The 27,556-nt window shown below is 42.2% G+C and overlaps 2 protein-coding genes across 9 annotated transcripts in view; both read left to right on the top strand.

Annotated features, from left to right (window-relative positions):
* LOC129458388 (uncharacterized) overlaps positions 1-3,930 on the top strand; it is a 49,915-nt gene extending 45,985 nt beyond the window's left edge. Inside the window, exon 3 of the transcript XR_010114613.1 lies at positions 3,788-3,930. The gene's annotated coding sequence lies outside the window, so the exon portion shown is untranslated. The remainder of the gene's footprint in view (positions 1-3,787) is intronic.
* A 2,384-nt stretch (positions 3,931-6,314) lies between these two features.
* TARBP1 (TAR (HIV-1) RNA binding protein 1) overlaps positions 6,315-27,556 on the top strand; it is an 89,013-nt gene continuing 67,771 nt past the window's right edge. For 5 of the 8 annotated variants that reach the window (XR_008649612.2, XM_063613432.1, XM_055234151.2 and 2 more), the window contains exons 1-8: positions 6,335-7,321; positions 12,701-12,798; positions 14,255-14,324; positions 17,833-17,981; positions 19,785-19,837; positions 21,552-21,649; positions 25,415-25,550; positions 26,496-26,592. Coding sequence is in view for 7 of the 8 variants with exons in the window: in XM_063613432.1 (XP_063469502.1) it covers positions 6,391-7,321; positions 12,701-12,798; positions 14,255-14,324; positions 17,833-17,981; positions 19,785-19,837; positions 21,552-21,649; positions 25,415-25,550; positions 26,496-26,592 (1,632 nt within the window). In the remaining variant the exon portion in view is untranslated. Of the gene's footprint in view, positions 7,322-12,700; positions 12,799-14,254; positions 14,325-17,832; positions 17,982-19,784; positions 19,838-21,551; positions 21,650-21,720; positions 21,786-25,414; positions 25,551-26,495; positions 26,593-27,556 lie in introns of all 8 variants that reach the window. The other 3 variants (XM_063613431.1, XM_063613430.1, XM_055234150.2) reach the window with 2 other exon arrangements.

Here is a 27,556-nt window from a genome sequence, read left to right as displayed (position 1 = left end):
TCACGGAGGGGTAGCGGTTCATGGCCCAGGGGTTAGGGACCCCTGGTGTAAGGGATACGTGAGCTAGACTGAAGTAACTAAACTTTACTACTTTAAAGGGAGGAAAACTCAGACACTTGTCCGTAGTACACCTGCTTTTGATGTTAAAATAACAGTCACAACCCTAATTCATCTATGGATGAAGCAGGACAATTGCAAGGAATGAGGAAAGAAAACTATTCTAAATCTTATTCACATATGGTTTCCAATGCAACTATTCATCTCCATGAGGATGCGGAGGGGAGCTGGCTGTTCACACGCTGGATCTCCTCTGTGTATCAAAGCTGCGTATTGTTTCATGTTGAACCAGGCCACAACGATTTCAGCTTGCAAATGTTCATGTTTCAAGGGTAATTATGTCACTAGAAATTTTCCAGCTGATTAACTTAGAATTCTATCACTATAAAATGCTGAATTTTTATTCATCCAGGTTAAGTACTTACCGAGTAACTAACATGCTTCTGGTAATATGTTTGATATTTTGTATACAAATGAATTAAAGCAAAATCCCAATTTTTTTGAGGCGGGGTGGACATTGTTTTTTTTTTTGAGATGGAGTCTCACTCTGTCCCCCAGGCTGGAGTGCAGTGACGCAATCTCAGCTCACTGCAACCTCCGCCTCCAGGTCCAAGGGATTCTCCTGCCTTAGCCTCCAGAGTAGCTGGGATTACAGGCGCATGCCACCATGCCCGGCTAAGTTTTTGTATTTTTAGTAGAGACGGGGTTTCACCATGTTGGGCAGGCTGGTCTTGAACTCTTGACCTCAAATGATCCACCCACCTCGGCTTCCCAAAGCGCTGGGATTACAAGCGTGAGCCACCACGCCCAGCCAAAATCCCAGTTCTTAAGGGGCACATAAATAGTTGCAGAAACTACACCTCCATCCATTCATACAACCATAATTTACTGAGTACCTACTATGTGCTAGACATCTATGATCTAGAATTTCTACAGGCAGTACACTGGACGTGGCAATTGTACATTTTTCTTTCTGGATGTTTTGGAGGTATTGCAGAAAAATGCACAGCCTTTGAGTCAGACAGCTCTGCTGCTTTTTTCATCCTGTGATATCAGGGCAAGTAACTCAACCTGTCCTATCTTCAGTTTCCTCAGCTGTAAAATAAAAGTACAAACACTTCGTTTATGAGTTGTTTTGAGGGTGAAGTGCAATAATATATACAGACAGATATTACCATGTCTGGTCTTTAATAAGTGTGGTAACGATTAGCCAGTATTATTACTACAATCAAAAGTTTGAGGAAGGCTGGGCGCAGTGGCTTACGCCTATAACACTTTGGGAGGCCAAGGTGGGTGGATCACTTGAAGTCAGGAGTTCAAGACCAGCCTGGCCAACATGGTGAAACCCCATCTCTACTAAAAATACAAAAATTACCTGGGTGTGGTAGTGCACGCCTGTAATCCCAGCTACTCAGGAGGCTGAGGCAGGAGAATTACTTGAATCCGGGAGGCAGAGGTTGCAGTGAGCCGAGATCGTGCCACTGCCCTGTAGCCTGGGCAACAGAGTGAGACTTCATCTAAAAAAAAAAAAAAAAAAAAAAAAAGTTTGGAGAATACAGAAATAGAAGTAAGTTACGACCAGGGGCATTACGAATGGCTTCTTAGAGAGATGCCTCAAAATTTGGGTCTTCGTAGAGGAGGAGATGGCTATTCACTCAGTAAGTGTTACTGGGCTGTATGCTGTGGCTCACGCCTGTAATCCCAGCACTTTGGGAGGCCGAGGCGGGTGGATCTCCTGAGGTCAGGAGTTCGAGACCAGCCTGGCAAACCTGGTGAAACTCCGTCTCTACTAAAAATACAAAAGTTAGCTGGGCGTGGTGGTGGGCGCCTGTAATCCCAGCTACTCGGGAGGCTGAGGCAGGAGAATCACTTGAACCCTGGAGTCGGAGGTTGCAGTGAGCTGAGATTGTGCCATTGCACTCTAGCCTGGGTGACACAGCAAGACTCCATCTAAAAAAAAAAAAGCATTACTGAAGTGTGATATGTCTGGGATGAGGTACTGGCATGAGTACAATAACAGACAAAACCTCATACTACATGCCTAGCCCTCAAATTGCTTAGAGGGGAGGAGTGGGGGGCAGAGAAATAACCTGCAATTGCAACACAGTGTGACCATTGCTGTGTTAGTGACATGCCAGGATGTTTGGGGAATTTGAAAGAGGGTCACCTAATTTAACGGGGCATTAGTGGCAGGAGAAAGGTATCAAGTAATGAACTTTCTGGAGAGATAACATTTGAACTTTGTCTTGAAAGAAAAAAAAAGTCAGGTGGAGAAGGGGTAAGCGCTTTCCAAAAGAGAGAAGGGCTTTTGAAAAAACACAAAGAAAAGTGAGAGCACACATGTTTTAGGGACTTCAAAATTAAGGTGTAAATGGGGCTTGTCAGGAGTGTGAAGATGGAGAATTAGGCAGGCATTCCATCTTGAGGCATCTTGGATGACATGCTAAGAAACTCAACCATGATTCTGAGGGCTCTGGGTAGCCAATGATGTAATTTTAGGAAGATTATCCTACTACCAATATGGAGTATGTATTACATGACCAGGGGCACTAGGAATGGCTTCTTAGAGAGATGCCTTGAAATGTGAGTCTTCATAAAGGAGTAGGAGATGGCTATTCACTCGATAAGCATTACTTAAATGTGATATAGCTGGGAGTGGGGTAGGTGGTGATTGCTATTATCTTGGCAAGAAATGAGGAGGGTCTAAAACTAAGGTATTAGTGGGGCACAGAGAGGAGGGATCACCGAGAGATTTAGAAAGTTGCATGGAAACTTTGAGGAGTGATTGCATGTGAGAATCAAGCAGAAAGTGTATTGGTTCCCAGGTTTTTGACTTGGGCAACTTGGGAATGATGGCCATTTCCCTAAACAGGGAATTCCTGGGAAGAAGTATATTGGTGGGGAGTAATGATCCTGGGGGAAGGGATGAAGGGAATGAGGTTAGATTTGTAAAAGTGGAGACTGAGAATGATGTCTTGAATAATATTCAAATGAAGATGTGTGGTAGGCAGTTGGAGAAATAGGTTTCGAGCTATCTCCTAAGGATAAGTCTCAGGAGAGAGACCTAGGCTGGAGATACAGATTTTTTCATCATTAGCATGTAAATGGTAATCAGATCTATAGTGTTAATGAAGTTATTCAGAGAAAATTTACAGAGTGAGGAAAAGAGAGACCTGAAGATAAAACCCTGGAAATATCACTATGGACAGGTCAGGGGGAAAAATAAGATGCTGAAAGAAAGAGAGAAGAAACAGCTGAGGAAGCAGAGAAAAGAAAGAACAAGACGAAGTCATGGATGAAAACCAGAGTGAGATAGTGTTTCAAGAAATAGGAAATACTCCACAGAGTCCATTCTGGTAAGAACGAAAAAGGGCAGCTCTGGCAATTAGGAATCGCTGCCCACATTGGTGAATCAGAAAAGTGGTATTGTGGGAAATATTCTGGGAGAGAAGACAGTGCAAACATGTTGTGAGTAAGGAGGAGAGTTCCACATGCCTGACATGGGGCAGAGAAGGCAGAATCAGGCTATGAGGCCAGCTGGCTTTTCCCCAATCCCAATAAGCCTTCAATGCCGTGCTCTGCAGCTGGGCTTTATTATGAAGGCAACAGAGAATAAAACACATAGGCCAACTTGTTGTTTTTTTTTGTTTGTTTGTTTGTTTTTTGGTATAAGTCATTTTTCAAGATTGAGGTAAACTTTTTTTTCGTTTGTTTGTTTTTGTTTTTTTAGACCGAGTCTCACTCTGTCGCCAGGCTGGAGAGCAGTCGTGTGATCTTGGCTCACTGCAACCTCTGCCTCCTGGGTTCAAGCGATTCTCCTGCCTCAGCCTCCCGAGTAGCTGAGATTACAGGCATGCACCACCATGCCCGGCTAATTTTCTGTATTTCAGTAGAGATGGGGTTTCACCATGTTGGCCAGGATGGTCTCGATCTCCTGACCTCGTGATCCACCTGCCTCAGCCTCCCAAAGTGCTGGGATTACAGGCGTGAGCCACTGCGCCCAGCTGATTGAGGTAAACTTTCTGCAGAGAAAAATGCATAGATCTTAAGGGTTCAGTTCAAGGAGTCTTGACAAATGTGTAACAATACCCTGATCAACATAAAATATTTTCATCATCCCAGAAAGTTCCCTTGTGCCCAATTCTAGTCAAATCTCTACTCCCTATATGCAACTACTGTTCTCATTTCTATCCTTCAGATTACTTTTGTCTATTCTTGGATTTCATATAAATGAAATCATGCAATGTAAACTTTGTGACTGGCTTTCTTTGTTTAACATATTGTTTCTGAGACTTATCCATGTTGAGCGGATTAGCAATTCATTGTCTTATTGCTGGGAGCATTATTATATAGATAGATCATAATTTTTTATTCATTCTTCTATTTGATGCACATGTAGGGTGTTACCTAACATCTACTAGGTTGTTATAAGCTTTTGGTTATAATGAATAATGTTGTCAAAAACATTCTTCTGCAAGCTTTTTTTTTTTGAAACATGTTTTCATTTATTTTAGGTAATTACCTGGGGGTGAAATCGCTGAATCATAAAGTAGCTATATTATAACTCTACGAGAAATAGTTTCTAAAGTGACTGTACCATTTTCATGCCCACCAGTAATGTATGAGAATTCCAGTTGCTCCACACCCTTGGTCTTTGCCGTTTAGTGTTTTCGAGCTTTTAAATATTAGCCCTTCTCATCAGTATGAAGTGGTATCTCATTGTGGGTTTAATTTGCATTTTTCTGATGACTAATGATGTTGAACACTTTTCCAAGTGCTTATCATTTGTGTATCTTCATTTGTTAAGTGCTCAAGACATTTGCTCATTTATATTTGTTAGATATATGTTGAGAGAAATGATAGTTTTCTGCACATTTTATGTTGAAGGTAATTGATATTTAGTGACACATGTTAAAAGGGCTTAAAATAGAACCATTTATGCATTTTGTCAATGAAAAACGGAATGACTGAAATACGAAAAGTCTTGTCTGTGTAACGTCAGATAACCTTAAGTCAGATAACTTTATATAAAAATAACAGTAAATTTAAATAACTAATTTTTGTCTTATCTATTATGTTATTATATGTCAGGCTCTTTGAAGTTGGGACCCTGTTTTCCTTATTGACTAAGGGGCAGATCTTTGTGTTTAGTAGCGAAGAAAACCCCATGTCACTGATCCAGTTTGTCCCAAATTGAGCCAGGAACCAAATCCGCACCATGCATGCTGAGGTGAGGTTTTCTGTTTCTCTATTTAGCAATGGATGCTGTCAGAAATACAGAAAAGACAGACACAGGGACTATTTTTGAGTTTGCACATGGGAGCACATGCATTGTGCGGGAGGCTGTGCATCCTGGAGCCATCTTGGGCATTTGGCTGTGAGGGCTAGCGTGGGCATCTTGGTTTTAGCTGAATCCTAGCACATTGTTATAGGTACCTCTAAGGCAGGAGAATAGGGGCCTGGAGGCAGAGAATCTAAAAACTCCCTAGAACCAAATCAGGTAGAAACACTTCAGCTATGACAGGAAATATCCTCTTCATTTACATAGGGAGTACACCAAGGAAATAACTTTGCAACTTCATTTTATCCTCTTCATTTACGTAGTGTGTACACCAAGTAACCAATTGAAACCTCTATAGGTATTTAAACCCCAGAAAATTCTGTAACCAGCCCCCCTTGAGCGGCTCGCTCGGGTCTGCCCCCACCCTGTGGAGAGTACTTTTTCAATAAATCTCTGCTTTTGTGGCTTCATTCTATCTTTGCTTTGTTTGTGCGTTTTTGTCCAATTCTTGGACCTGGACACCCTCCACCAGTAACACTTCTCACTCCTGGCCTTATGTCTAAATCATTCTTGTGTTTTCATGACTTATTTTTAATGCAGATGTCCAGAACCAATTTCAGGCCTACTGTGTCAGTCCCTTTGTGGATGGTGCCCAGCATGCAACGTTTGGAAAATAATCTGAAGTGATTCTGCTGTGCACTTTCTGTGAACTGGTTTATGCTCACAGGCACGCCTGATTTAGGGTCCTGGGCAGACCAACCTCCAATCAGGAATCGATGAAGCTGGTGTAGATACTACATTAACTTTTAACGAGGGCCTCGTTTCTCCTAAAAATAAGAGACCAGGTGGGTTCTATCTTAGGCAGGATTGGTGGCAGGAACCCAAGAGACGCTGAGCTGGACCGAGCCAGGCTGGGATCCCCCGCTCTGCGGCCGCGCGCCCGGCTCCGTCGGCGCACGCGCACGCAGGGGCCGGCCGGTCCTGTGCGCACGCATCGCGCACGCCGGCGCCTTCCTTTGGGAGCCCGGGCCAGTGGCGCGGGCGCTCGGCAAATGGAGTGGGTGCTCGCGGAAGCGCTGCTCTCGCAGAGCCGGGACCCCCGGGCCCTGCTTGGGGCGCTGTGCCAAGGGGAGGCATCCGCGGAGCGCGTGGAGACGCTGCGCTTCCTTCTGCAGCGGCTCGAGGACGAGGAGGCGCGCGGCAGCGGGGGCGCAGGCGCGCTCCCGGAGGCGGCGCGCGAGGTGGCTGCAGGGTACCTCGTGCCACTGCTGCGCAGCCTGCGCGGACGCCCCGCGTGCGGCCCGGACCCCAGTCTGCAGCCTCGCCACCGCCGGCGCGTGCTGAGGGCGGCGGGCGCGGCCCTGCGCTCGTGCGTCCGCCTGGCCGGGCGTCCGCAGCTGGCGGCCGCGCTGGCTGAGGAAGCGCTGCGCGATCTGCTCGCCGGGTGGCGCGCGCCTGGCGCCGAGGCTGCCGTGGAGGTGCTGGCAGCCGTCGGGCCCTGTTTGCGGCCCCGCGAGGACGGGCCGCTGCTGGAGCGCGTGGCGGGGGCCGCCGTCGCCCTGGCGCTGGGCGGGGGCGGGGACGGGGATGAGGCTGGGCCTGCAGAGGACGCGGCGGCGCTGGTGGCCGGGCGACTGCTGCCAGTGCTGGTCCAATGCGGCGGGGCGGCGCTGCGGGCCGTGTGGGGCGGGCTGGCCGCGCCCGGGGCGTCCCCGGGGTCCGGTCGCGTAGAGGAGAAGCTGCTGGTCCTGAGCGCCCTGGCCGAGAAGCTGCTGCCCGAGCCCGGCGGCGACCGCGCCCGCGGCGTGCGCGAGGCGGGCCCGGACGCCCGGCGCTGCTGGCGCTTCTGGAGGACGGTGCAGGCGGGGCTGGGCCAGGCGGACGCCCTGACGCGCAAGCGAGCGCGCTACCTGCTGCAGAGGGCGGTAGAGGTGTCGGCGGAGCTGGGGGCCGACTGCACCTGCGGGCCCCAGGAAGGAAACGGTACCTACCTGTTTGCCCTCCAGCCTAGTGCTACCTACTTGGCTGCCCCGGAGGGGAGCCTTCCTGCTTCTGAAAACTAGCTTATCGGGGTCGTCACTCTGATCCATGCAGAATTTGGTTATTCCGGGTTGCTCTCCTAAAGCCTGAAAACCTTTGGAACCCCTTCCCGAGGGTGTTCTCTGAAGTCACAAATCACTGCAGTTGGGAACGTTCTGACCCAGAGCCGGTGGAATACAGCACCCGTGGAATAGTTTAGGAAGATGACGGAGCCCGTGCGAGATTTTACAGACCCAAATCTGCACTATATCATGGTAGATTCATCCCAATAGGAATGGTTGATATCTATCAAGTTGAAAGAAAAATTATTCGTTATTTATCTGTACTGACCAGTGAATTGAGTCTTGAGTGTTAGAATTAAGCGTCATAGAGGCCATCACACTCTTTTGAAATTTCCCCTGGTAATTAGAAACAGGATTTACTAATTGTTAAACATGTTTCTTAAGTCGACCTTTTGAGTGTATTTTTGCCATTGATTTAATAGAATGAATCATTTTATTTTTTAACTTTTTGTCCTGTGCTCCCTACTATGTGCAAGGGTAATGAAACAGCGAGGCCTCCCTTCAAGTTGGTATGTTACTGTCGATTGGTTTGACTTCAGTCATGTTAAATTTGCGTTTAAACTATCAAAGTACAAAGTAGATTGACTCAAAATTGTCTGAGTAGAATATTTCTACTTTTTCAACGGTAGCTGACCATTTATTACAGGTAAAGGATTTTTGTTCGGCTGAAGTTGTGAGGTTATATTGTCAAGTAATTTTAAAACATTACATAGTAAATATTTGAACGGTCCACAGATGGGTGTGATCATCCCTGAGAGTTTTCACTGGAAACCATTTTGAAAATCATCAGAAGTTAAACATTCATTTATTTGCATGAGTCAGTTATTTTGCATTTTTTTGTTTGTTTGTTTGTTTTTGTTGGAGTTTCGCTCTTGTTGCCCAGGCTGGAATGCAGTGGCACAATCTCCGCTCACCGCAACCTCCACTTCCCAGATTCAAGCGGTTCTCCTGCCTCCGCCCCCCGAGTAGCTGGGATTACAGGCATGCGCCACCACACCCGACTAATTTTGTATTTTCGGTGGAGACGGGGTTTCACGGTGTTGGTCAGGCTGGCCTCGAACTCCCGACCTCAGGTGATCCACACGCCTTGGCCTCTCAAAGTACGGGGATTACAGGCGTGAGCCACCGCGTCCGGCCAGTTATTTTGCAGTTTTAAGGATGAGCAATAGTGTTCCCATGCTTCCTGCAACTCCCACTTCCTCTGTTACAGAAAGCAAATCCTGTTGCCTCTTTTAATGGAATATTTTAGGATTTACCCCTATGTCTTGATGTAATATATCTTAGTTATATCATAAAATATATTGTCATAGTTAAAATTTTAGTTAAATGCGTGTTCAGCATTTGTAAAATTATGACTGTAAATGCTGCTCACAGGTGATCTGTGTAGGAAACTGATCATTTTTCTCTTCCTGCAAGTTTTTCATACAGTTTTGACGTTTTAAAATGTGTTTGGTTCTTTCTATACTTACCACGAATTCCTCCTTAAATTCTTAACCAGTTGACTAAATTTTTCCTCTACAAAATCAGATCATCAGAGGTTTTATAAGTTTTCCTGAAGAAGTTTCTCCCAGAGTCCCCTTACATGCCCAGGTGTGGCAGGTTTCTCCCTGTGCCTGGTGCACAGACCTCATGCTTTCCCCGGGATTCCCTTCACCTGGGTGTTCTGTTGAATCTCATTTCCTGTAGTTCATATCTTCCTCTTTTTTGCTTTACTCACTTGTATCAGTGCAGTGCATTCTCTAGCAGTTTCCTGAAATAGGATTTTTTTAAGGTCTTGTTTGTCTGATAATTCCATCAAATGCTCCTTTATGTCTGCCATCATGTTTTTCTCTCATTTCCATTTGACACTTTTGGAGTTTCTCTCCTGAAAATCCCCATCTGCTCATCTGTTTATGCATATTGTTTACCTTTTCCACAAGATCCTTTAGCATATTAATTATAGTTATCTGCAAGTTCGATACCTGGACCATCTAAGTTTGGCTTTGTTTTCTGTTGTAGTGTTTGGCTATGGAGTCGCTTTTTTTTATGTCTTACTATAATAACAGCAGAGATGGAGGTAAATATTTCTGCCTAGGGATAGGCACCCTTACTCTGTGGTGTTGAGTTAGTCTAGTTTGTAGTTGAGCTGGGTTTGGCGTTGGTTGCTATATTTGTTTTCAGTGCACTTTACAAACTTTTCCCAGATTTTGTGGCTACTTGCTTAGCTGAAGCCTGGAATCCTGAAAGGTTTTTCTCCAGCCTGGGAGGCCTGTGCCACCGATGCAGGTCTTCAGCCAAGGCTTCGTCCCTCCCTCAGGGGTAGACGGCTGATGCTTGTTCCCTGGTGCAAGAGATGAGGCAGGGTCTTTTCATTTCTTCCACTGCAGCCTTGTATTAGGCCCCGTGTGTCTGAGCGTCAGCATTCCTGCCCTTTCGCTGTCTCTGCTCCCTCTCCAGTGGCAATAATCGTTGCCTCCAACTTAGGGGTGTTAGTTTCCTGGCCCTAACCTGTGGCAGCTGCATTCTGCGTGCGTGTCTGTGGTAGGTCTTGGGTAGCGTCCTGCCCTCCTCCAGCACCTGCAGACCAGCTTTGTATCAGTGCAGGATATCTGGCAGTAGGGGTTTTCCTTCCCCTTCCACAGCATAAGATGCATTCGCCTAGTGTCAGTGCCGGGTGAAGGGAGCAAGTTCTATCCTTGCCCTAGAGGCAGCCAACTTTTGCTCCTATCAAGGCAGGGACAAGAGTGAGAGTGTGGGAGGGTTTCCTGCCCCTCCACAAGGGGCAGACAGCTTTGGCCTCCTGTCGGAGAAGGGTCCAGGGGGCAGGCACGTTTTGGCAGTTGATCACCATCTTGTACTCCTGCAGGGCATGGCTGGGCCTCTCTAGTTATTCCTGCTGCCCTGGGTGCCTGCGCCTCTGAAGATCTCCTGCCCTGGCCACAGTCTCTCTCGAGAGCACCAGGGCAGGCTTGAAGAAAAGAGCTGGTGAATGGATGTGGACTCCCTCAGCAAGCTGTCAGGCTAGCCCACCTTGGTCTTTAAAAACTTGTCAAGATGCCATTTTTAAAACTGCTTTTTGGGTGACCATGTCTTGCTCCTGTGCCAGAGGTAGAACAGATAAGTGGCCTTTCCATTCTTGGAGTGGCTTCCTTCCTTTTAGAATTCAGACCACCTGGTTGCATTGTGACCTCAGCTCTGATGCTCCCCCAACCCACCGCACAACAGTTTAGGATTTTGTAGATTTTTCAGCCTTTCCTCTTTGTATGACAATAACGATCTCCTATGGTTTTCTATATCCTAATCAGCAGCTGAAACCATGCATATCTAAATGCCTTTATTTTGTCCTCATATTTCATTGATGGTTTGACTGAGGGTAGAATTCGAGCCTGGAAGATATTTCCATGCAAAATTTTAAAGGTATCTATCTATTGTCCCAGAAGCTAGAGCTTCCATTATTGCTGTCGAGAAATCTGAAACCATTCTGAATCCTGTTTATTTATACAGGAACCATTTTTCTCTATGGAAGGGTGTAGGATCAGTGGCTCTAGCATTCTGAAATTTCACAGTTTTTATGGGGGTCTATTTTCATCCCTGTGCTAGGCACTTGCTGGAACCTCCTGTGCAATCTGGAAATCATGTTCTTCAGTTCTGGGAAATTTTCTAGAATATTTTGTGGATTATTTCGTCCCTTTCTGTTTTCTGTTCTTTTTTTAGATACTGAACTTCCTGGACTTTCTTGAAAGCATCTTTTCTCTCCTAAGGATTTTCTGTGATTTTGGATTGAGTTTTTTTTTTTTTTTTAATGTCCCCTTTGTGTGTGTGTGTGTGTGTGTGTGTGTGTGTGTGTGTGTTTTTAGAGACAAATCCTCGCTCTTGCCCAGGCTAGGGTGCAGTGGTGTGATTATAGCTCATTTATAACTTAAAAATACTGGGCTCAAGTGATCCTCTCCTCTCAGCCTCCGGAGAAGCTGGGACGATAGGTGTGCACCACCATGGCCTGATAATTTTTTAAATTTTCTCGTAGAGACAGGGTCTTGCTACGTTGTACCAGGCTGGTCTCAAGCTCCTGGCCTCAAGCAGTCCTCCTGCCTCAGCCTCCCAAAGTGTTGGGATTACAGGCATGAGCCACCATGCTTGGTCAGAATGTCCCCTTTTTAATAATATCCTGTTCTTATAATACTACTATCTTCTTAAGATATTACCAAAAGCTCTTTTAAAAGTTTTCTTCTCCCTGTGTAATTTTGTTTTCTCCAATTTCCTCCTCCTACTCCATTTGTTTTGGTCTTGATCTTTAGTGTAGAGGTTTCCCCAACTGTCTGATGATTCTTCGATCCCTATTTATGTTTAGGGATAAGAAATCAAAATTGGGTTTAAAGCTCTAAGCCCATGAATGGTGCTGTTGACTGAACTTCACCATAAGGTGATTTGGCCAAGCCATTTCATTAGGGAATCTCTGATATATTTTCAGATCTTTCCTCCTGGGCTGGCCAGACTCTGCAGAGAACATCTTCCAGTTGTCTGATGCATAGTGAGGGCCTGGCCAGCATGCTGGGACCTGAGGGGGCAGGTAGAGAGGAGTCTCAGCACCCAGGGTGCACACATGTTCGCTGAGTCCCCTTTGTCAGTAGGACTGATGTCTGCTATGTCCTGTGCCTCCCAATTCAGAGACCCACTATTTTACCTTCTCCAGAAAAGCAGTTCTAGTCTTTTTCCTGTTCAGGACATAGGAAAGGGGCCTGAGGATGTAACTGTTTCTTAAACACTGAACACATCCTCTTTGGTTTAGCCTCACTTTTCACTCCACTTACCAGAGTAACTTTTGCAGCCACTTCCTTCGGTTCTGGGGGATTTTGCAGTGTAAATCAAATTGTTTCCTGGCTTTCCCTTTGTCAACTTAAAATTCTCATGACTTGAGTCAACTTGGTTTTCATCTGATTTTCAGATTCTGTATTTTATTGCTGTTGTCTGCCCCGTGTTCTCCATTCTTTTGGGTTTTTGAAAAATCCTTTACTGTTATAGTGAGATTCTTAGGGAGAGAAAGTAGCGTTTATATATGCAAATCTGCCATTTTTACCCAGAACTCCAAAACAGTAATCTTAGTGTAAAAAAAAAATCTCCCTCTGAGATTCCCAAGCCCCCTATCCAGGCTCTGATACAGGGGCACCTCCATTATTAGATAATCCATTTGGTAATAGTGGCATTATTTTAAGAACTGCTGTCGTTGAGAAACTTAGGAAATTTGCAAAAGAAAGAACTAATTTTCTTTTTTAAACCATATCAGGCCCAAGTCTGTTTTGGTGGTCTGAGAAGAAAAAAGATGAGCTTCTAAAGTTTTGGGAAAATTATATTTTAATTATGGAGACTTTAGAAGGAAATCAGGTAAGTGTTTTTCTATTTTAGCAAATCCTACAGTAGATAACATTTTTTCTTTTTTAAAAACATTCATTAAAAGCGATACAAAAAGACTAACTCAGATATAGCTGGTGATGATAGAATCTAAATATACTTTGTCTTCTGGCATAAATGCAACTTAGAGTGTAAGTTGTTTCAGAAAGTTAATACTTTCTGTTGACTTAAATTATTCAAAAATTTGATCTTCCCTTGCCATTCTAAAACTTGAACGTTTATCAGTATCAGTATCACCCAAATGGCTTATTATAAAGTATAAATTGCAATGCCCTGTCCTCAGACTTTCTGGTTCAGTAGGTTGGGGTGGAGCCTGGGACTTTTGAGTTTTTTTTGATTTGTTTTTTTTTTTTTTTTGAGACAGTCTTGCTCTCTCACCCAGGCTGGGGTTCAGTGGCATGATCTCAGCTCACTGCAACATCCGCCTCCTGGGTTCAAGTGATTCTCCTGCCTCAGCCTCCCAAGTAGCTGGGACTGCAGCCATGACACTGGCTGATTTTTGTATTTTTAGTAGAGATGGGGTTCCACCATGTTGGCCAGGCTGGTCTTGAACTCCTGACCTCAAGTAATCCACCTGCCTCGGCCTCCCAAAGTGCCGGGATTACAGGCGTGAGCCACCGCACCCGGCCAGGACTTTGAGTTTTTACAAGTTCCCAGATGATATGTATGCTGCTGTTCTGGGAACTACGCTTTGAGAACCATGGTTTCCATTCTGCAAGTTGGGGACCACAGAGGTGCCAGCCATCTGTGGAGTCATTGTGAGGTGTCAATCCAAATGTGCGCCATACCTTGTTTGTGGACTTGAAATAAATAATTACTTATATGTGCTAAATGTATATAGATGCAAGGATAAGGAGTAAAGAAAAAGCATTTCTAAATTCAAATTAACTTCTATGGTTTTCTTTAATCAGTAGATCCATAAAACCCCCATTATTTATTTAGAAACCCAAAGTTATCCATATTTTGAAGGATATGTAAATTAAACTCAAGCAAACATGTCAGCAACTTTGGCTACGTGGTATTAAGAACATGGAACTCCGAATTGGCCCTTCTAAGCGTGTGCAGCCATGAACAACTTGAGTGACTAGAGAAAACATTTTAGTGTTTTTTTTCTCTTTGTAATATCTTAGTATTGGCAGTCCTACCTGCCTCCCAGGACAGTTGAGGATTCTATGACATGATTTATGATAATCACTATATAAATGGTAGACTTTAATGTAGCTATAATGTGGTTATATTCATTAGCTTTGCCATACTCGGTCTTACATACCTGAATCATACTATTGTTTGAAAAACTGGATAAATCAGTCTCTTTCTACATATGTTTTATAGAAACAGAAGAGCTACTGTGAAATAAAGAGGTGAAAATTGCTTGACATTTTTCAAGATGCATTTTCATTTCATATGATTTTTTCGCTCTTATTTTTAGATACATGTTATAAAGCCAGTTTTACCAAAGCTAAACAATCTGTTTGAATATGCGGTGTCAGAGGAAAACGGTAACAATTACTTTCATTTGATTTTTTAATAACATTTATGGTTTTCCCTCGATTTTGTAACTAATTCCTGTTCATTGTAGAGAATTTTGAAAAACTATAAAAGTGTACAGAAGAAAATATAATCATCTTATAATGCTGCCACCGAGAGATAACAGCTGTTACCATTCCAGATACACACCTTCTGGATCATGTTGTTCATGTTTATCTCACTTAGCATAATAACTATATCCATCTACTTATATCCTTAAATCGTCTTTAAGAGCACAATTTTGGGTCAAGCGTGGTGGCTCATGACTGTAATCCCAGCACTTTGGGAGGCAGAGGTGGGCGGATCACCTGAGGTCAGGAGTTCAAGACCAGCCTGGCCAACATAGTGAAACTCCGTCTCTACTGAAAACACAAAAATTAGCTGGGCATGGTGGTGCATGCCTGTAGTCCCAGCTACTCGAGAGGCTGAGGCAAGAGAATCACTCGAATCCAGGAGGCGGAGGTTGCAGCGAGCCAAGATCACGCCACTGCACTGCAGCCTGGTGACAGAGCAAGACTCTATCTCAAAAAAAAAAAAAAAAAAGAACACAATTTAAAATAGCCACAGAATTTTCTATAATTAAGAGATATGGTTAATTTTTTAAACCATTGATGATGGAAAATTTCAAACATTTATAGAATGAGAAGAGCGTGTGTGACGCACCTACCACCCTCTTTAATAACGATCCTCTCATGGCCAGCCTTGCTTAGTGTATCCTATTAGCCTTTCCTGTTCCCTTCTCACTAAATGGTTTTGAAGCACATCCCTAGATATCCTATCATTTTATCTGTGAATATTTCAGCACATTTCTTTAAAAGATAAGGACTCGTCGATAGGGTTTCAATGATGACATAGTCTGTGGTTTTAATAATTGCTCTTTTTTTTTTTTTGTTTTTGAGATGTGGAGTCTTGCAATCTGTTTCCCAGGCTGGAGTGCAGTGGGATGATCTCGGCTCACTGCAGCCTCTGCCTCCCGGGTTCAAGCAATTGTTTTGCCTCAGCATCCCGAGCAGCTGAGATTACAGGCATGTGCCACCACACCTGGCTAATTTTTGTATTTTTAGTAGAGACAGGGTTTTGCCATGTCGGCCAGGCTGGTCTCAAACTCCTAACCTCAGGTGATCCACCTGCCTCAGTATCCCAAAGTGCTGGGATTACAGTGAGCCACCGTGCCTGGCCAATAATCACTCTTTGGTATGAATATATCTTTTTAACTGGTTTCCATTCTTATTCACTTGGTGTATCTTTTCCAGTGTTTCTTAAGTTTTCAGTTATTGTTCTGTATCTTGTACTTCTTAGGAAGAGAAAATTCCGGGATATAATTTCAAATATGTTTATAAGCCCTTGATCACTATATTATGAGAGCTTTTTAGGAGATACACAATGAAGCTGGAGCTTCCTAAATGTATTTTATAAAATTAAGTTTAGATGACTGAAATAGCTAAATGCAGCCCAATAGTGTTTTGGCCTGTGTTCATATGAATGATAAAATGCCACATTATTGTGTTTACACATGAGAATTAACCTAGGTAAATGGTTTTTAGTGCCTACTCTAGATAATTACAATTTAATAGTTTGACCCGTTAGGAATTGAGCTTTATTCAGCTGGTTGTTTTCTGATACACTGGGATTTTTCACAGACCATAAGCATCTATAGTTGCACCTGGGGCTAGAATTTAATTGAATCTTGTTGTGACTTCACTTATGCATTTACCATTAAAACGACGCTCTTATTACCACATTTTGCCCACAGCTCTTGAGAAACCAAATCAAATAGCAGTGACTGATTTTGAAAAATTACCATTGCCAAAGAGTTGAACAAGCATCTTGGTGTAAATTACAAATAATGGATTAATTTATTTATAGAATATCATGAGTTAAAAATGCTGAGTATTTTTCTCTAATAGAATTAAAAGATATTTCAAAAGAGTTAGAAAAATATCTCTAAGATACTTATTCCATGTTTTTGATTTGCTCACTCATATATATTTACCGAATAAATATTTATTTAGTGTCCAGTACATGCTATTAGGTTGGTGCGAAAGTCATTGTGGTTTTTGTCATTTTTTTAATGGCAAAAACCGCAACGACTTTTGCACCAACCTAGTAATTATTGGGGGTAAAATGGTGAGAGAGATGTGGTATTTTTCACCTGACTTTTGTGTTTTCCATGAAAAAATAGTTTTGATTGTAAGATATATGAGGGGAACAGACAAGGGGCTGATGAAATGGACTAAAGGGTGAGTGGGGTAGTCAGGGAAGGCCTGTCCTACGATGTCATCTAAGCTAAGAGTCCAGGCTGAGGAGGCACCACCTGGGACGCAAGCCCTGAGATGGGGGCAGCTGTAGGAGGCAGAACAGAAGGACCAGCAGGGCTGCAGCAGAGTTGGTGTGTGGAGTGGAGGATGAAGTTGGAGTGGCAGTCAGGGTCAGTTCATGCCTTGTTTGGACTTTATTCTAAGAACAATGAGGAGATGTTGAAGGATTTTAAGCAGAAGCGTGACAATTTCATATTTCTGTGTGAAAAATGGATTGAAGTGGGATAAGAGGAGAATTGGTTGAAACTATTCCAAATCTGAAGTTCCAACCTGCATGCATGGGGTAATATTTAATTTTTGTACACTGTAGCACTTACAGCATTCGTTTACAGTCTTTCTTTTTTTTTTCAAGACAGAGTCTCACTCTGTTGCCCAGGCTGGAGTGCAGTGGCGGAGTCTGGGCTCACTCTAACCTCCGCCTCCCAAGTTCAAGGGTTCAAGCGATTCTCCTGTCTCAGCCCCTCCCCCACCAGTAGCTGGGATTACAGGCATGCACCACCATGCCTGGCTGATTTCTGTGTTTTTAGTAGAGAGAGTTTTGCCATGTTGGCCAGGCTGGTCTCAAACTCCTGGCCTCATGTGATCCATCTGCCTCGGCCTCCCAAAGTGCTTGGATTACAGGCATGAGCCACCGTGCCTGGCCCATTTACAGTCTTTCAATATTAAGCTGCCTGAAAACGGAATACTGAATACCAAAATTATTTTGGTTAACATACTCGGATGTGACTAAAAATAGTCTGGGTGCAGTGGCTCATACCTGTAATCCCAGTGCTTTGGCAGGCCGAGGATGGAGGATCACTTGAACTCAGGAGTTTGACACCAACCTGGGCAACATTCTGAGACCACGTTTCTAAAAAATTTTAAAAATTGTCTGGGCATGGTTTGCATACCTGTAGTCCTACTAGGAAACTACTCAGGAAGCTGAGGCAGGAGGATCGCTTGAGCCCTGGGGTTTGAGGCTGCAGTGAGCCAGAATTTTGCAACTGCACTGCAGTCTGAGTGACATAGTGAGAACCTGTCTCTCAAAAAACAGGAACAAAAACTTTTTTGTAGTGTCATAATGAAGTTATTGTGTTTGTTTGTACATTATTTATGAGTATGTAGTCTTGATGGTGAAATGAAGACAGAATCAGATGTCAACATTAGATGTTTGTTTCCACAGGATGTTGGCTCTTTCACCCATCCTGGCATATGTGTATTTATAAAAGAATGTTTGAAAGTGAAAACAAAATCCTGACCAAAGAAGGTGTTATCCATTTTTTGGAGCTGTATGAAACAAAGATTCTTCCATTTTCACCAGAATTTTCTGAGGTAATGACACCCTATCCCCTTCCTTGCTCCCATTGTTGAAAGGTGAGAGGTAAAAATACACTAGGATTCTGTATCAGCAAGTAACATTTTGTAGATTTGCATCCAACAAATCATATTTCTCTAAGCCCAGCTTTCCTATTTGGAAAAAGCTTATGTTGTTTCTCAACAAGCCAAACGGTAGAACTGCCTGTACTATTACCATTGTGAAAAAGTAGTTGTATATTATCGATATTCAGAACGGCGTTAAGTCAAAAATCGTAAGCATAAGTCAAGTTTTCACTATATGAAAACTGGTATAGAAGCTATTAGATGATGCTGTTTTCACTGTTCTGAGCCACTGATGATGGTTATTTGTTTAGTGATGCTACTGCCCCAGTTCTGACTCAATGAATGCTGTTGTCTACTATATGAAATAGAGATTGCCTTCTAAGCAATATTTATTAGAATCTATACTTCCATTTGTCAGGAACTACGCGAGGCAGACACAGTGGGAGTTATAGCTGTGATTTTAAGTTTTATATTATGGTGCCATGTGAGTCCCATGATGACTTCCTTAGGTAGAGTAATCTACCTCTCATTTAGAGGTGACCTAAGTCAATTTTTTTCTTCTTTTTCTTTCAATAGCTTTTTTTTTTTTTTTTTTGAGATGGCCTCTCACACCTGTCACCCAGGCTGGAGTGCAGTGGCGTGATCTCGGCTGACTGCAGCCTCCGCTTCCCAGGTTCAAGTGATCCCCCTGCCTCAGCCTCCTGAGTAGCTGGGATTACAGGTGGGCACCACCACACCTGGCTAATTTTTGTATTTTTAGTGGAGATGGGGTTCCACCATCTTGGCTAGGCTGGTCTCAAACTCCTGGCCTCAAGTGAGCCACCTGCCTTGGCCTCCCAAAGTGCTGGGATTACAGGCGTGAACCACTGTGCCTGGCTTCTTCTTCTTCTTTTTTCTTTAAAGAATGATTGAATTTATTTCTCAGATGGTGATACAATTTTTTTTTTTTTTTTTTTTGAGACAGAGTCTCACTCTGTTGCCCAGGCTGGAGTGCAGTGTCGTGATCTTGGCTCACTGCAACCTCTGCCTCCCAGATTTAAGGGATTCTTATGCGTCAGCCTCCCAAGTAGCTGGGACTACAGGTGCACGCCACCATGCCTGGCTCAGTTTTGTAATTTTAGTAGAGACAGGGTTTTGCCATGTTGGCCAGGCTGGTCTCAAAATCCTGGCCTCAAGGGATCAGCCCACCTCAGCCTCCCAAAGTGCTGGGATTACAGGTGTGAGCCACTGCACCAGCCTAAGCCACTTTTTTTCTAATTGTTTTAATATGTGCTATGGTATATTGATATGCATCATGTTTCTACATTCTATTATTTCTGCACTTCATGTAAGCTTGCTTTTCTGACCAGTATCTAATAGTAATTTTTGAGTATAATTTTTTCCTCTTTATCCTCTAGGCATAGGGGCTTAAATTTTCTCTTGAGTATCTTTTTGGTTTTCCTGTCATTACCTTTATTTTCTAGCATATGTTTCTTCTTTGGCTTCCTTCCTTCTTTCTTGACCCAACACATGAACTGTCTTCTTAGTATGGCATAAATTTTAATCAGGTGGGAAAATTCTGTACTTACTTTGTTTTTCCTGGAGCTTCCCCTCTGGGACCATCACTAAATTTAGCCTGCAGCTAAATTTGCTTATAGCAGGTCTTCTGTAAGCCTGTGTAGGATATGCAATCAGGGAAGCTGACTTCAAAATTGCATTTACAACTAAGTTTCAATTACGTGTCTTTTTTTTTTTTTTTTTTTTTTTTTTTTTTAGTTTATTATTGGACCATTAATGGATGCACTTTCAGAGAGCTCTCTGTATAGCAGGTAAAGAGACGTTGTGTTATGATGTATTTGATACATACATTTCATGTTAGGAAACATGACCAGATTGTTTAATGCATTTGGCACATACAGTATGTTGCTGAATAGACAGTTGAGTTTTTCTTATGATGTGGTCCTTTTTCTATTTGTTGTTCTTCTTGCATTCTGATTTGCATCAAGTGTTTCTCCTTTGTTTTTTCTTGTTTCCTTTTTCTGCCTTGAGCTCCTCTATTCTTGTGCTCTTGGAAACTATGTCTTCTACAGCACACTTTCTTCTCCCTACTGCTGCTTTCTGCCCTCTTGAGAGTTGTAATGACTTTGACTAACCAAAACTTTAAACTTATTTTCCTTTTTCTTTTAACTTAGTCTTACACTTACAGAAAAGTCTTGAGAATAATCCAAAGAATTCTCATTTCCCTTTCATCCATATTCCCTGAATGTTAAGGTTTTACTATGTTTGCTTGATTGTTGCCTCTCCCTGTGTGTGCATCTTTCTTAGCTTTGTCTGCTCACCAGACTTACTCATTTATATCTGTTTCAGTGCCTGTCTGTCCGTCCGTCCATCCATCCATCCATCTATCCATCCATTCATCCATCCATCCATATTAAGAACCATGAATTCACACCAGGACATCCAGTTTCAGTTCAGTACTGCAGGGTTCATTCTAACCTTTTCCTTTCCGTATCTGACAGTGGCTGCTGTTATTCATCCTGTCTCTACCTACAGGCCACAGTTATGTTTTGAAAAGGTTGACAGTGAGAAGTTTGTCAGGATTGTACCTTAGCCTCATTTTGTTGAGCATCATTTATGACTCTTGAATTCTATCTTAAAAAATTTCCCCTGCTCTTGAAATTGTGTTATCTTTCTAATATTAACCAAATTTATAGTTGTGTCTTGCTGTTCAGTATGCCCTCTAAACAGAACTGCATCCCCCCACCAGCCAATTTCTTGAAACATTTTTAATTAGTCTGTGCCACGTTATATTAATATTTAGTCCTGTTTAATAATATTGAAAGAGCATAGCAACACTTGATTTGCCAATTATTTTTAGTTTTCAAATAACTCATTACTATTGAATAGTTTTCTGAAGCAATTAGACAGCTGGAGAGCAGTAAAACCAATGAAAAGATCTTGATGTTTTCTGAGAGTTGACAAACACATTTATTATGAAATGCCTTCAGTTTTCTAGCACTCTAATGTTTTCAATTAGCAGATAATGTTCCTGGAAGAAGCATATAGCAGAAAAAATGTGACTTTAGTAGGTGTTAACAATTAAATGCTCTTGCAAAAGTAATTTATTACTAATATATGTCTTTGCTATGAATGTTACTTCTTTTGTTTTAGACCTAAAGATTTAAAGTCATTGGATTACATGTTGGGAAAAATAAAATATAATTTAAAATGATCATTTCAGGCTCTTATTTTTTATGGTGCTATTTAGCAAGATTCATATATGTGGAAGGGAAAGTGTCACAAAAAGGAAATCCTTAGTAAAGTAGGTTATTAACTCAGGTCCATTTTCCTACAAGGTCCTGATGTTTCTGTAATCAGAAAGGTTCTCAGAATTTTACTGAAAAATGAAATGCAGGTTCAGAAAAATAAGACTGTCTGTTTTATTGTTGAAAGACTTTTGGGCCATGGTCCATTTAGGCTAGTTTCAGTGTAATCACTTGTAAATAAATGTTAAGTATTTGTTTTCCCCCTCTCTATTTGTAGGTCCCCAGGCCAGCCGATAGGAAGCTGTTCTCCATTGGGACTGAAATTACAGAAGTTTTTAGTCACTTATATTTCTCTTCTTCCAGAAGAAATAAAGAGTATGTGTCAGTAAAGGGATTTTTTAAAAATGCTTTAGCTTACAGTTTCTTTTTTTTTTTTTTTTTTTTAGCAAATTGGTTATAAGCACCATCAACTATTATAATAAATATTTTCAAAATGGTCTCCTTTTCCAAGGTATGCATATTTTCTCAGAATTATACAGTGTCTTTTCTGAGTACACACTTTAGTCATTGTGTATGACATATTACCAGTATTGGCATGAGTAGCATGGAGGTAATTTTAGAAGGTGTGCTGCAATTTAGCCATCGTTTCTAATTGTCTACTATTCAGTTTCAAGAATTAGTAAAATATATTCAAGAAATAGGGAACCTGGTTTTAGGAAAAAGTTGTAAACAGAATACTCATTGTGGCAAGTTGTCCCTTTATAGATATTAACTTGATAAGGAAGAAAAAATAAGCCAGGTGCAGTGGCTCCCGCCTGGAATCCCAGCACTTTGGGAGGCCGAGGCAGACAGATCACCTGAGGTCAGGAGTTCGAGACCAACCTGGCCAACACAGCGAAACTCTGTCTCCACTAAAAATACAAAAATTATCCGGGCATGATGGTGTGTACCTGTAGTCCCAGCTACTTGGGAGGCTGAGGCAGGAGAATCACTTGAACCCAAGAGGTGGTGGTTGCAGTGAGCCGAGATTGTGCCACTGTACTCTAGCCTGGGTGACAGAGCAAGAGTGTCTCAAAAAAACAAAACAAAACACTTGTTTTATGTAAGTCCTAGAACCATCCCCCATCTTCAGGCTGGAGATGTTCATTCTAATGAGGTAGGTTGGAAAGCACAGCACAAAAGCACTGTGAGTTTTGTTTGCTGAGCAGCAGCAGGACCTAGTCTGCTTTGTGAGTCCTTGTGTTACTCCCACCTTTGTGATTTATAAAGTGAGACTAGGTATGAAATACGTATTTTTTTCTTTTGTATTTAATCTGGCAAATAGGATGACAAGATGGCCAATGGTAATGTCTATTCAAACGTCAGAAAAAAGGGAAAATATGGTCTGTATATCATGACTTTAAGTTTATAGAAAATTGATTGTTTTGATTACTTTTTCTTTAAAAAAATGAGTTAATGGGGAAGGTGGGGAAGATAACTATTAGAGTCATTCTTTTTTTTTTTTTTTTTTTTTTTGAGATGGAGTCTTGCTCTGTCGTTAGGCTGTAGTGCAGTGGTGCGATCTCGGCTTACTGCAACCTCCGCCTCCCAGGTTCAGGTGATTCTCCTGCCTCAGCCTCCCGAGTAGCTGGGACTACGGGCGTGCACCACCACGCCCAGCTAATTTTTGTATTCTTAGTAGAGACAGGGTTTCACCATGTTGGCCAGTATGGTCTCGATGTTTTGACTTGTGATCTGCCCACCTCGGCCTCCCAAAATGCTGGGATTACAGGCGTGAGCCACCACACACAGCCTAGAGTCATTCTTTAGTTTGGTAGATTTTAGGAGTTTAATTAGGCATCTGGGCTGCAGCCATATGGGGATGAATTTGTCAGCCACATTGCTGCCTCGCATGTCAGTAGCACACGTGAGTGAAGTGATATCGGTCAGGGCTTCCTAGAATTTGAGAGCCAGGTGTTTGTGATCCAGGACCAGTCATATCACAGATGCTTGGTAAATATGTTGAATTAATGTGAAATAGAAACTTGGCCATTGCCGTCTTCCTAGTGTCATGAGTGAAGTGTTAGGCAAAAGATGAGATTTACTGAATTTAGTTAGTGCAAATGGAAGAAAGAAAAATTGAGGCCAGGAGTTCAAAAAGAGCAATTAAAACGTTCATTCACAGTTATTTAGTCATTTTCCAGTCACCAGTTTCCAGTGAATATCTTCTGTGTATTCTGAATGTCTTTTGTGCTAGGTATTTCAAAAGATACAAAATACGCATAATATCCTTTTAGGAGCTTTTGAGGGTTTCTTAAAAGTCATTCTACAACTATGTGAGAAAACAGACATTTTTACCAACTGCATGAGCTGAGGGTCCTTAACAAATCACACATTAGCAGAGAGGACAGAATGAAGCACTATCCCTTTGTATCTCAAAATAGAAATATAAATGATCATAATTAAATCCAAGGTAGTCAAGAAACAGCCTATGAGAAAGATGTTACTGTTTGCAGATACTAGAGGCCACTAACCATCAATACTTCCTATCCTGTTTTTCCTTCACATCTCAAATAGAAGAATGGCTTCTAATCATAAACAATTTTATCTTTTACCGGCTGGGCGTGGTGGCTGACTCCTGTAATCGCAGCACTTTGGGAGGCTGAGGTGGGCAGATCACCTGAGGTCAGGAGTTTGAGACCGGCCGGCCAACATGGCCCAAACCCCGTCTCTACTAAAAATACAAAAATTAGCCGGGCGTGATGCTACATGCCTGTAATCCCAGCTACTCAGGAGGCTGAGGCAGGAGAATCGCTTGAACCCAGGAGGCAGAGGTTGTAGTAGTAAGCCAAGATCAAGCCATTGCACTTCAGCCTGGGCAACAGAGTGAGACTCTGTCTCAAAAAAAAAAAAAAAAAGAAAAAAAAAATTACCTTTTAAAAAAATACAGCTTCATGGGTATCAGAATCCCTATAGTATAGTAGAATACTTATCTTACTAAAATAGGAATGAAATTAAATTTAAAGCTTTTTTTTTTTTACAACAGCTTTATTGAGATAGAATTCACCCTTTTAAAACCATTTGATTTAGTGGTGTTTAGGGTATTCACAAAGTTATACAGCTGTTACCACTGTCTAATTCCTGAATATTTTGATCACCCTCAAAAAGAAACCCCAGGCATGTTAATAGTCGCTTCTCATTCTCTTCTACCCGTAGCTCCTGGCAACCACTGATCTTCTTTGTCTCTATAGATTTGCATATTCTCAACGTTTCATGTCAGTGGAATCATACAACACGTGGCTTTTTGTGTCTGGCTTCTTTCACTAGCATAGTGTTTTCAAGGTTTATCCATGTTGTGGCATGTATCAGCATTTCATTCCTTTTTGTAGCTGAATAGTATTTCACTGTATAGATATTTCACATTTTCATTCATTGGTAGACATTTGGATTGTTTTCACTTTTGACTATTTGAGTAATGCGGTTATGAATGTTCGTGTACAAGTTTCTGTATGAACACATTTTCAATTCTCTTGGATAGATACCTAGAAGTAGAATTGCCGGATCACGTGGTCCGTCTGTTTAAGTTTTGGAGGCACTGCCATACTGTTTTCCACAGTGGCTGCACCGTTTTACATTCCCACCAGCATTGTGTGAGAGTTCTGGGTTCTCCATATCCTCCCCAACTCTGAGTATTGTCTGTCTTTTTTTTTTTTTTTTTTTTTTTTTTTTTTTGAGAAGGAGTCTTGCTCAGTCGCCCAGGCTGGAGTGCAGTGGTGCGATCTTGGCTCACTGCAACCTCCGCCTCCCGGGTTCACGCAATTCTCCTGCCTCAGCCTGCCAAGTAGCTGAGACTACAGGCGCAAGCCACCATGCCCAGCTAATTTTTGTATTTTTAGTAGAGACAGGGTTTCACCATGTCGGCCAGGATGGTCTCGATCTCTTGACCTTGTGATCCGCCTGCCTCGGACTCCCAAAGTGCTGGGATAATAGGCGTGAGCCACTGCGCCCGGCCTGTCTGTCTTTTAGATTATAGCCATCCTAGTTTGTGGGAAGTGGAGCCTCACTGTGGTTTTGACTTGTGTTTCCCTAATACCTAATGGTGTTGAGCTTCTTTTCATGTGCTTATTGGCAACAATGATAATTTAAAACTTTTTCTTTCAGGTAGCTTCCTATTGAAGTTTATTCGGAAGATGACAAGTAGGCATTGGTGTGCTGTTCCCATTTTGTTTCTATCTAAGGCTTTGGCAAATGTCCCAAGATATAAAGCCCTGGGTATAGATGGGCTTCTTGCTCTCAGGTAATTTACTCTGTATATGTACTTGTGTGGTTATTTGCCATGACTTTCCATCAATATATATATTTTCTCCTCTGCTTTAATCTACAGTAAATGGATATAGTTAATATTGGCATTGAGATGTTTGAGCTCTTAATTTTACATAAGAAAAAAATTTTAAAAATGTATTATTCATATAGTTGAACTTATTTTGTTTTACAAATTACTAGTTTAAATGTGTACTGAAGTATATGCTGTTGAATTTTGACCTCTTCAAATAAGGCCAGTAAGTTTTTTTTTTTTAATTACTTTCGTAAGTAGAAAACTAAAGATAAAATATCGAACAATAATATTTAATAGAAACTATTTCAAAAATGTTGGTAAAAAGGAATTTGAGGAGATGAAAAAAAGAAAAAATATTTCAGTAAATATAAACTTTAAAAGCATCTTCATTTATGGTTTTTTTTTTTTTTTTTTTTTTTTTTGAGCTGGAGTCTTGCTCTGTCACCCAGGCTGGAGTGCAGTGGTGCGATCTTGGCTCACTGCAACCTCTGCCTTCTGGATTGAAGTGATTCTCGTGTCTTAGCCTCCTAAGTAGCTGGGATTACAGATGCGCGCCATTACTCCCGACTAATTTTTGTATTTTTAGTAGAGACGAGATTTCACCGTGTTGGCCAGGCTGGTCTCAAACTCCTGACCTCAGGTGACCTGCCCGCCTCAACCTCTCAAAGTGCTGGGATTACAGGCGTGAGCCACTGCGCCGGCCTATAGTCTTATTTTTAAAAGAGACTTGTTTCATAGTAAAATTGAGCTCTAATAGAGGCCATAATGGGAAATAACAGCTTTGAAATTCTGCAGACTTTCTGCATTAGAAAGTGTAGTTGGTATAAATCAACTTGTTGATAATCACAAATTATCAGAACTGTCTTTGGGAATACAGAACTGCATGTTTTTGTATTTCGATGTCAGGGATGTTATTCATTGCACTATGATCACACATCAGATTCTCCTGAGAGGGGCAGCCCAATGCTACCTTCTTCATACAGCTATGAATTTGCTAGATGTGGTAAGTTTCTCTTTTGTTACTTCCATGTACAAGTCTTTCTTAGTGAGTGGGTGTACAGAAATGAGTCAACATAGCAGAGCTGTGATACTACCATTAGAAAGGCCTGCTTGTAAGGTTGGTCCTTGGCTGGCACTGGGACCTTGGATTTTGGGAGGATTTACACTATCCTAACTGCTAAGAGTGGCTTATTGTATCTAAAGTGTTTGTTCAATGTGGTTTATGCTGAAAACCTGTTTTCTTTTTGGGAGTCTGGAATTTCAGTATGTATGAGGCAAAAGGTGCTTGTATGACCACGTCCCAGGAAAAGCCCGAGGCACTGAGTCTGTATCGAGCTTCCCTGATAGACAGACTTTCACTGTGTTGTCACAGCTTGTTGCTGGGGGAGCTAAGCGTGTCCTGGGTGGCCCACTGGGAGAGGACTCTTGGAGCTTATGCCTCGTTCCCTCTATATATTTCCCCTCATCTTCTCCTGTATCGACATTCAAGGAATATATATGGTGTGTATTCTGTGCTTTTTACAAAGCTTTAATCAATATTGCTTACTACAGGGGTCAGCAAACTCTTTCTGTGCAGTGCCAGGTAGCAAACATTTTTTAAGCTTTGCAGCTGGCTTTATGATCTATGTTGCAACTTCTGAACTAAATAAACAGGCATTGGCTATGTTCCAACAAAACTATTTACAAAACAGGCCATGAGTAGTTTTTGCCAATGCCTGGCCTAGATAGAGCAAGGTATCTTAATTCAAGATGCACAACCTTAAGGGTATGAAAGACCTAGGTAGTTTTCTTAGTCAGAGGGTCATTTTTATGGCATTGAAAATAATCACTTTTTTTTTTTTGAGACAGAGTTTTGCTCTTGTCTCCCAGACTAGAGTACAGTGGTGTATTCTCGGCTCACTGCAACCTCCGCCTGCCAGGTTCAAGTGATTCTCCTGCCTCAGCCTCCCAAGTAGCTGGGATTATAG

This window comes from Symphalangus syndactylus, chromosome 19 (genome assembly GCF_028878055.3).
Source record: "Symphalangus syndactylus isolate Jambi chromosome 19, NHGRI_mSymSyn1-v2.1_pri, whole genome shotgun sequence".
Classification (NCBI taxonomy): Eukaryota; Metazoa; Chordata; class Mammalia; order Primates; family Hylobatidae; genus Symphalangus; species Symphalangus syndactylus.
Note: the sequence above shows the minus strand (reverse complement) of the source record. Positions and strands in the feature narration are given on the sequence as shown.